Here is a 10945-nt window from a genome sequence, read left to right on the forward strand (position 1 = left end):
TGATAGAGGGGTACACAGTATATGGATGTATATGTCTTCATTTCTAGTAGCACATCAAATCCAACCGTGTACATTCATCTATATTTAGATGCTGATCTATATTTAGAAATTGTCCATGTTTAGGGGGAAATCACAGTGCAGAGCTTTTTCACATTGCATTGAATTGAAGCTGCTCTGTTATTTTACCTTTTTGATCCCTATCCCACCCAATACGCATGGTGCTTACCGTACACCAGGCAGGGATGTGTTTACCTAAGACGGGACGTGGGTGTGCATAAATATCATTTACTGTGGTTTCCTTAAAGAAAATAAGGAGGCTTACAGTATACCCTAACAAAATAAGAGATGGGAGACTTTTAAATCATGCTGCTAAAAGCACTAATATGGTCTGTTGTGCTGGTCTACTGGGTCATAACTCAGGTCTTGAACTATCATAGAGGATTCTGCTGAGTCAGATTTGACTTAGTTTGACTAAGTCTGCTAAGTCAAATCTGAGGCTCGTGTGTTCACAATCAGTCAACACCGAGAAGCATTTGGCCATGTACTTACATTATAAACCTATATGCCAGTATTGTTTACTGAATTTACAATATAACAGAGCTGATAATATGTTAACACATCAGCCCAACACTGACACCTACACAGTTTCCTCTTTCCCTACATTCACACCAGCAAGCGAAATAGCAACCGATGACTTTAAACTAAATAAATGAAAAATAGGAATACTCGACTTAAATTTTTCAAGGTCCAGTTCCTTGCTTACGAAGGTCTGGACAACTAATATGACTGAAAGGCAACAATAGTTATATTTTAATCAGTCCGTAACAGGATTTCGTGGAGTTTTTTGTGATTGTTGTGATTGAAATTTGATTTGTCTTTGTCTTGATGTTTGTTGGTAAATAAAACCTTTTCACTCATGAATTGAAGAGGGTTTTGGCTGAATGCACATTGTGATTATGTCACATGATGTATTGTGGCCCAAATCTGCATAAAATGCACATTAAAAATTGCACACTCCTATGAATATTGCTTGATTTTGCTTTAATTTCTCTGATCACAAAATTGCGAAATCCTAGAGAGACCGGTTAATGTTTAACCATTTGTGATTCGTTCATGACTATAAATAAGACTCAATCAATTCAGAGTGTTTTGTTTCATAGCGGCGCTTGAATATTCGTCTTTAAACATTCTGTATTCGTCGTTGACTTTTTTAAAAAATAAACAAGCCATGTCAGCACTTCACTAATCAGACCAGGAAAACGAAATGAAAAATCTATGAAAATACCCGAAAACACCCCCCTTTCTGACCTAATGTCTCTAACCCTGTAGCTAGCTTCTGGTCCAATGAGCTGCCTTCAGCTAAATAATTCACATAAATGCATGAGATCCAAACTGTGTGTGTAAAAAAAAAAACATGTTCAGTGTGATAATGTGATTGTGTGATCCAGAACCAAAATCCACGGTCTAAAATCTCAGTCTCAGCGCCAAATCCCATGTTGCCCTTAAGCTACACAGACACAGAGAGTGTCTGCTGTGGTCAGAAAATTGTAACCATGCCTATACATAGCATTTCTATAGTCATGTTATGCAGACAACTAAAGCTACATTTAGACCCAGTTTAGATCCGTGGCATGAAAACAGATGTGTTTACACGTCTGGATTGGAGTGTGTTAACATGTGTGTGGGTCTGGAAGTGAGTGTTTCAGTTTAATCCATATATGTGAGGCTTACATTTTTGGAATTCAATATATACGAAGAATAAATAAAAAAGTTAACACTAAATAAATATCAAAATATATCTGAATATCCTGTTTATACTTTTTTTCCCAACTGGTGTACAGCTAACACACTGACTAAATCGATGCCATTGTGAAGTGCTGTTTTGACTAATTAATAACAATGACAAATATAAGTTGATATAACTGGTTTAGTCGATTATGCAACACATCCCTATCTTTTAGCCAAGCTCAGTTCACACTTGCACTGAGCACCCCACTCTGTCAAATGGCAGATCAACACCTGCTGCATTCTCACAGAAATTAGCAGCTGGATATCAACAAATTCATATTTCTTATCAAAGGGCTGATCGTGGCACTAATTAGATCAACATGATGATGTTAACAGCTCTTACATTATTTGGAATGATTTTGAACATACATCAGCTGTCCAGAATAAATATAAGTACATTACATTCAGAACGACAGGTTTCCTGAAGAAAAAAATTAACATGTTACAAATATAGAACACAGGAAGGGTTGAAATATGATACAAGGTAAAGAAATATGTAATTTGCTGTTTGAAGGGGAAATAACTGTTGGGGTTTTTTGCTATCTTGACTAAAAAACACTAAAACACATAGTAACATCACATCGACATGCATGGACATGTATGCATTTCAGCAACAAAAAAAAACCTCATTGCCCTTCCAATTAAATAACAGTTTAGCTTAATCTCACTGAATGGAATTCACAGAATATAACAGCCTGTTAATTGTCCGTTATTATATTCTGGCCTTTTTCTTGGAGGAAGTATGAGAGTGTGAGGCGTAGCGAAAGACCCAGAGGTGATGGACCTTTACACACTGGACAGCTCGACACAAACACAGGAATGCAGAACACCCAGACTTTAACCGAAGACAGAAAGGGAGAAGAGGGAGAGGGGGCGAGTGAGGTCGTCCTTGGCCTTTTGGACATAGATGCGGTTTGTTTAACAGATGCCCACACAGGATTCCTGAAATCTCATCTCAGATCTCAGAATATGCACTTCCAAGCACACACACACACACACACACACACACACACACACACACACACACACCCCAGATTCCACAAAATCACATTCCTGAAAACACCCCGGAATTCTAACTAAGCTCAGGAGACTGAGAGAAATTGTTGACAAGGCTAAGTGGGTTAAGCAGAGCTTTTGCTAAGGTCATTATTTCTAACATATACTTTAACCAACTATCCTATACTCACACAAACAAACAAACAAACACACAAGCCTCATTTGCTGAAACAATGGATTATAGATGGCCAACGAGAGAAAATAAAATGCAATAAATCTCACTGTAAATAACTCAATTATTTCCATTGAAAAGTTGCTAACAAAGAGGGGGTTGTTACAGTATATCCTAAACACAACAACTGATTACGTGGATTTCCTGTTGTTCTTGAATACAGTTAGATGGCAGTAAAAGGAGAGAAATGCATATGGTGTTGGTCAACTGTTGCCTGATAAAGCAGGCTCACTAGAAAACAGACACTCCGGGGTATTTAACAAAAGCCAGAGGCTTGTTATCACTTCATTGCTTCCCTGATGTCTGTTATAGGATTTGATAACATCAACCCTCTCTCTCTATTTCTCTCTTTCACACACACACACACACACACACACACACACACACACACACACACACATAGCTGTAAGACAACCATGTGCGTCTAATTGCTACATGAGGCACTCTGTTTTGTCTAATAAATCCCGGGCTGCAAATCACCTGACCAGCCACAAACATACAGACACTATACTGCTGCAGTCACAAACTTAAGCCCTACCATTTGACAGACCCATTAGTGGGTTGTGGGTGTCACTCAGATGGTGTGGTTTTTGGAGTGTGTGTGTAAGGGAGACTAAATGACTCTACTGATCTCAACATACACACATGTACACACATACACAGCGTTCACACATAACCATCTCTGGCATCACCTAATCTGACTCCATCTACAAGCGCTCTTCCAAAAATACACACTGCCAGCAAAGACGTCAACATTTAAGATGGTTCACACTTGGTATTAATATCCGTCTCATAGCATGAACAAATTTTAATCATCGGAATCTGAATTCAAATCCAAGTTAAGCACCTGTATCTATATACAGTGAATAAATATGAATTCATAAATACTGATGCAACTTCAGATGCAGACTCGTCAACTTGATGCTATAATGACAAATTAGAACAAAGAAACTGCTAATTTAATTGTCATTTGGATACATTGGATGACAAAATGATGGCAGTACAGGCTCTGCAGTTAATATTTATGTTCAGACCAGGCTACAATTTGAATTTAGGTTCAACCGGTGCAGCTGAATAGGAGATCCATCCATCCATCATCCATCCATCCATTTTCCATATAGCTTATCCCACACAGGGTTGTGTATCCCAGGGAAGCCTATCCCAGGAAACTTGGGCCTCAAGGTGGGGGACACCATGGATGGAGTGCCAACCCATCACAAGGCACAATCACACACACATTACAAACAATTTGGAAATGCCAATCAGCCTACAGCGCATGTCTTTGAACTGGGGGAGGAAACAAGAGTACCAGGAGGAAACCCCCAAAGCACAGGGAGAACATGCAAACTCCACACACACAGACGGAGGTGGGTTTCAAAACCCCCAACCCCAGATCTGTGAGGCAAACATGCTAACCACTAAGCCATGATGTCCCTTGAATAGGAGATGTATGAGCATACTGAACTGCTGCCATTCAATAGTTCTCACTGACTTACAACATGGACAAGATCTCATGGCCAACTATGGACTTCGCTGTGTTCCAGCTTCTTTTTAGAAAGGAAACTCTTCTTCTATAAGCAACGCTGTTCTTTCTCATTCTGAAATTATGGCCCTCACACTTCCCGGCCCACTCAGCTGACCACAATCACAGTTTTTTGCCCTGCCTCAGTGGATAGTGGCTTCTGACGTGTACTGTACACATGAGAGTCACTTAGTCCTTAGCACTGCTCATCCAGCCGGCGCCTGGCTCATGCAATCTCTGTGTACATTTGCAAACGTAGAGCTTAGCCTGTAAACACGCCAAACATCCTGCACCATGTCTGAGAATATAACAGACGTATAACTATACAGAGTGGAATATAGCTCCTCTCTCTGCCTGCTCGGCTTGACTGCTGCTGAAACCCCTTAGCAGAGGACTTAAAAGGCTTGTCTAAAATTACGATGGATTGCTTGTCAAACATACATTTTAACTATGAAGTGTACCATTAGTGCAATCTCAGATGAAACATTCCTGCTGCAGGAGGACTTGGGCTCGGCAGGTTTTCCTGAATACTATGCTAGCTTCGAGTTGCAATTATGACCCAGTCAATGGGAGTGAGAGGCTTTGCGTTTGAGGAAATGGTCTGGAAAAATAGAGGGATTACATTTCACAGCAAAGCTGGCCACATCTAGGGCAAAGAGTGAAAGTAAGGGATGGAGAGAGAGAGAGCGAGAGCAAGAGCAGAATGAGTGAGAGAGCAAGACGACCTTTTCCTCTTCCCACCCTTTCCTGAGTTCGGTTCTGCAGACGCCCAAGCCAAAAAAATTACACCAGATGTCAGCGTAAGAGCAGGGGCTATGCTGACCCGGGACCAGGCATTTGAGAAATCTTGGAAAATATTTATAGACGTGACTATGTGTGCACCTCTGTGAGACGAGAGGTTAAAACAGGCACACTAAATGAGTGCGGCTCTCATGGGTTCTCCAGCATGCTATAACTCTGCCCGCCACCCCCTTTCTGGAATGCCACAATTCACATATAAATGGCCAAAATCAAGACAGTCAAACCTTTTTTTATTCACTTTGATCACACACTAGTCCAGGTGGATGAAAAAGCGAGTTCCAGGTAGTTCTGGTGTTGCTTTAACTTGGAGAGCACTCTTCACCACTGATTGCAGACAGACTCTCCTTCCATATCCATGCATAAAACAACCAACAATTAGTGTTAGCATTTCCATAATTCCCTGCAGCTTAGTGGAGTAAATGTTGGCTCAATGTGTGTTGAACCATCTTAAAATGCACAGAGCGTGCTTGGGCTCCATCCTGCCTTGAATGGCATCCCAGCTCCATTGTGTGCTTGAGGAAAGTCATTGAAGCACAGTGGCGCTTAGGTATGGGCCACTTTTAGAAGGCGGCTTCCTGCGAAAGGCCGCCAACAAGCAAGTCCCTCCATAACAAATATCTCAAAGGAAGTTACAGTGGGGGCAGAAGGTCGATAAGCATTCTAATGTTGCACAATTACACAGCCATGAGCATTATAAGCTATTACAATTATACTTTTCCCTCTTGTGTAAAAGCGGATTAACCAGCCGCACCAAAGCAACACAAATAAACAATGAGAGATGGAAGGAGAGGGTGAAAGCCTGTTTGGTGGCTGTGGCATGTACCAGAATGTGTGTCACCCCCCACTACCCCCTTGGGGGTAGGGGGGAATATGGGAGGACACACCTCCTGTGCTTTAGTGCACTACTGTATGCTAATTGGGCGAGCCTGAGCTTCACTTTCTCTGGAGGAGCTCAGTGGGAGGCGAGGCTTCTCAGTCAACGATCTGTCTGACTGCTCGCATTTGCAGAATCACCTTCTGTCTGCTCATAAATGGCAGCAAGTCCCAGTCTACCACTGGTCATGCGGTCAGGATATGACCACAAGCACAGTGACTCTCTCCCAAGGTATAAGGCATTATGTAGAGAGTGAGAGTAAATTGGGAATTCAGGCAAGGCAGCATTAAACAGATGGAACCCCAAGCATCCAGCATCACACTGAACAAAGCCCATTCAATCAGACATTCTTCAAGTGGCCCACAACTTCGCATCCCCCCCTCCTCAAGTCCCCATCTTAATGAGTCTCCTCTCTTTCACAACACCATCCACCCCACAACATAAAGGAGAGCAACCGCCCTGTCTTTAGCATCACAAAGAGAATGTTCGTTTTTATCCCGCTTTGATGCACGAAGCTGATGCCACTGCCGTTTATTAATTGGAGAAGGAAGTGCGCTCAAACAGGAGATTTACTCCATATGTTGTTTATGGCATTCTGCGTTGACAAGAACCACATATAAGAGTCTTGTTTGAAAGTGCATGTAAAGCAAACACTGTAAAATGTGTCTGTTTTCATTATCTTCCATCTAGGAAAAGAGGAAAGGAGGGCAGACTGGAGGGGTGAGTCCATTGTGATCACAGTTGTAGTCATATCCTGGACTTATAACAGCTATAACAAAATATTGCAATGTGCTTATCAAATAGCAGTTTATCAAATGCACAAATGCAAAAGAAATCCTTTTCTTATTCTCTCGGACTTGTCTCATCTTTTTGTGAATATAAAAGCAATTGCATGCTGAAGGGTCAGCAACGGTTTAAGCAAAAGCACACATTTTTATGCCATTTTTTCCCCTCACATTCCGCAAACAAAAAGACCAGAGAGGCACTTGGCCTGTCTCCACTCTAAAAGAAAGCTGATATGATGCAGTGTAGTGGTTTGAAAAGAGGCAAGGCAGCTGTAGAAAGGGATTTGTAGAATGTATACCACTGGCCTCATGTTTGCTAATCCCAGAGCTCTGAATACTGACTTGCATTTGTATAATGCTGGATTTGGGTGCATAATGTTGGGGCCGCACAATGAATGCACAACATTTTCCAAAGAACGTTTGCAATCCCAAATGTAAGTTTAACATTGTATTTAAGTTTGAAAATCTGCTGAGAGTCAACTAAATGCTGACATTTGAGGAAGATAGAATGTATAGTCTAACTTTACTGCAACGTTTTATCCTTGAACACTGACTGACATTAGGGAACTGATTACACCATTCTAATGGTTTCCAGGCACACAAACAATTCTTAGGCGAATCGGCTGTCAACACCCTCCAAACAGCTTGCTGAGCAGACCTCAAATGCTGCCAGACTAAATGATTTACCATTCCTTTTAGGTTATTTGTAATGCTACCAGACAGGATATAAGATGCTCTTGAGCTGGTAGATGAACCATAGATGTAAGTGTTTGCTTAGTCACTTTAAAGTTTCAGTGAGAATGGACAGATAGATGCAGTGGATCCAACCTGTCAGCCCTACAGTCAGAGACCCAGCATGCACAAAGCCACATTTCTGTTCCCCACACCATATAAACAGAATGTAGACAGTGCAGGTGCGTGTCTGGTGAAAAGTGCTGGCCTGTGCATGCAAACAAAAGTAGGTAGGCTGCACAGGAAAAAGAAAGGTAATTTTTTAGGTAAACTTCAGCATGTGTGGGTTTTAATATGTCAGACACCGTAAGAGAAGAGCATCCTTCCAAGCGTTTCCAAAAAAGTTTCCAAAAACCGTTACATAAGGGGAGAGAAATCAAACTAAGAGCTTAATCTTGAGCAAACTGGGAAGCGTTACAGAACTCCCAAACTCACCCAGAACCTTAAAAAAACTTGCTAATGCTGATTATATCAGTGTTTTAAAGGCAGATTGTAAAGATGCGCGTAGAAATTGATGCGCAAACAACTTCTCACCAAACCCACAGAAACGTCTAAGAGCGCAAAATGGAACATTGAATAGGCTATTATGACGATTCTTATGATCATATAACCGTTATTAGCCTCCATTTAAGAATAAGTCAATATTGAACTAGCAGTGCATTGTGTGCCCAGCCCCTATTCCCTGTGATAGGACTGTTTATAACGGCACTTTACATCTGCTTAACGAGATAACAATGCACAACAACACCCTTCACAAGTGTCAGGAATTAAAAGTGTGAGACTGTCGAGAGAGATTTGCACGTTGCAAGAGGAATCTCACTGTATAGAGTGTATATATAGCCTATTTAAATATCAATGACAGAACTTGTGGTTTTGTTTCGGGTCATTGCAAGGGAAAGATAGACTATAACAATAAAACTGCCGCCTAATGAAGCGCTCTCTGTCTGCTGTCTGTCTGTCTCTCTATCTCTCTATTGCAAGTGTGTATCTCTATGTATTCCATAACCCCCATTCTGGCTCAAGTTGTTTTTTACACACGGCTGCAACACTCACCTAAAAGAAGGCAGATGATATCCAGGACTATCAACAGTTTCCTCCTGGTTGTGCCGGTGCCGTTGTTGTTGAACGTCGATGTGCCGCCGTTTCTCGTTTCGGGTGCCATCGCTTTGTCGTACATGTACGATTGCATCCAACAGACAGTGTACTTCTCAATCAAAATCTCAGTCCATACACTAACCTACGAGTCCTAGAAAATAGCTTAAGGACGTGTCAGCAAATCTAGGGAATCCCGTTTGTTTTTGGAAAAAAAGTCCTGGAAAGTTGCGATTAAAAAAGAAAAAAGTCCAAAGGTCCCCTCTACGAAACGTGATTTGTTCACGGAGAAAACTGTCTTAAGTTTTTTTGTTTGTTTGTTTTTTAAAGAGTACCGTTCAAATCAAACCTATGCAGTAGGAAAAACCTTGCAGTTCACTTGGATTGAGGGGTCTTTGGAGAGGCGGAGAGCGCGGTGCTTTAAAAGTGCTGAAAGTCCAGCTCCACATTTAAGAATCCTTGCTTGATCTCCACCTCCTCCTCATCATCATCCTCCTCCTCCTCCTCCTGCTTCTCCCCTTTACGGTTTGTGCTAAGCGCACGAGAAAGGCTCAGCCCCCTTCTTCCTCCCCGCCTGTGCGCTCTGAGCGCGAACAGTTACGCACGCCGGCGGAGCTCTAAGTGTGGAGCAACACGTGAGCACAGCCCCAGTCACATTTCATTCATAAGACAGTAACACGCTGTTGTGAAAGCCGAAAAACTCACATTAAACCACCCTGATGCGTCATAGCGGATGAGAGAACTTGTACCGTCTCGTTATAAATTAGCGCAGTGTCTTATATTACGCAGAGTACACGTTTACCTGAGCTCAAAGAGAGGATGTGAAAACTTTTAAGATAATGATTATTTATTTATTTGGTTTATTTGTTTGTTTATGTTCATTACTATTAGGTACACTGGCACTCTTGTCAGTACCTACTTCATTCAGTCATTCATTCTTCAGTAACCACTTTATCCTGGTCAGGGTGGTGGTGGATCCGAAGACTATCCGGGTAATACTGGGCACAAGGCAGGAGGGTTCACCTCAGATAGGAGGCCAGTTCATTGCACACACTCATTCACACCTACAAATGAATGTAGCCAATAAGCCTACCTACATGTTTTCGGACAGTGGAGAAAAATACTGGTGAACCCGGAAGAAACCCATGCAAACATGGGGAAACGATGCAAATCTCCACAAGGTCAAGATCGAACCCAGGACTCTGGAGCTGTGAGGCGACAACGTAACCTATGATCACTAAACAGATACATTATGATGATGATGATGATGTCGTATAAATTCGTATAAGTATGCACGTATAATTGAAGGAAAGACACTGGCGAGTGTTTGTGCCCCTAACCAAAGGTTATTTTATCTATCTATCTATCTATCTATCTATCTATATCTATATATATATATATCCATCTCTATATTTTATATTTTATAGGTTACATTATATAACCAAAGGTTAAGGAATATTACTTGCTACAATGTTCTGTGATATTTATACTCTGCTTGATCGTTTTCTATTTATAAAATCTCAACACTGATCCACTTCTGCCATCTAGTGGTAAAGGCTACTACTACTACTACTATTACTACTACTACAACTGCCACTACTACTACTAATAATAATGATAATACATAATGCATTGAACAATACATATTTGTTTAATGAAAACATTAAAGCTGTTTTCTTATTTATGAAACCCAAGCCAGTTGTACTGTGTTAAAAGAGAGATTAGAAACATTTTGTATTTTATGTATCTAAGAAGCAGTTCATAAGATACACTATATCTTTAGGTTATTTCAATTAAATTCAAAAGGGAACAATGTATTCTTGTGTAGAAGTTATTAGAAGAGGCTATAAAAGCGAAAATAACTATATAACTAAAGCTAAAATAACGATATTGTAACTATAACTTGATAGTGATCACCACTGCATTATCATAAAAAAAATCCCCTATAGTAGACTATACTAACAGGCTGCATCCGTACACTATTAAATGTGTTAATAGTCATTTTCCATTTGTAAATACGCCAGTAACAGTTTGGAACAAATAAAAGCATGTGATCAATTGTCATTATATAATTAAATTCGTTGTTTTTTTTTTAAATGTATTATAATAGCCTACTACAATAC

The 10945-nt window shown here is 40.7% G+C and overlaps 1 protein-coding gene across 2 annotated transcripts in view; it reads right to left on the minus strand.

Moving 5' to 3' along the window:
- plpp3 (phospholipid phosphatase 3) overlaps positions 1–9339 on the minus strand; it is a 31291-nt gene extending 21952 nt beyond the window's left edge. The window contains exon 1 of one of the 2 annotated variants that reach the window (XM_053613976.1): positions 8784–9339. In XM_053613976.1, coding sequence (XP_053469951.1) covers positions 8784–8919 — 136 coding nt within the window. In that variant the 5' untranslated portion in view covers positions 8920–9339. The remainder of the gene's footprint in view (positions 1–8783) is intronic. The other variant, XM_053613977.1, reaches the window with a different exon arrangement.
- Between the last annotated feature and the right edge of the window lie 1606 nt (positions 9340–10945).

This window comes from Ictalurus furcatus, chromosome 25 (genome assembly GCF_023375685.1).
Source record: "Ictalurus furcatus strain D&B chromosome 25, Billie_1.0, whole genome shotgun sequence".
NCBI classification, from domain to species: domain Eukaryota; kingdom Metazoa; phylum Chordata; class Actinopteri; order Siluriformes; family Ictaluridae; genus Ictalurus; species Ictalurus furcatus.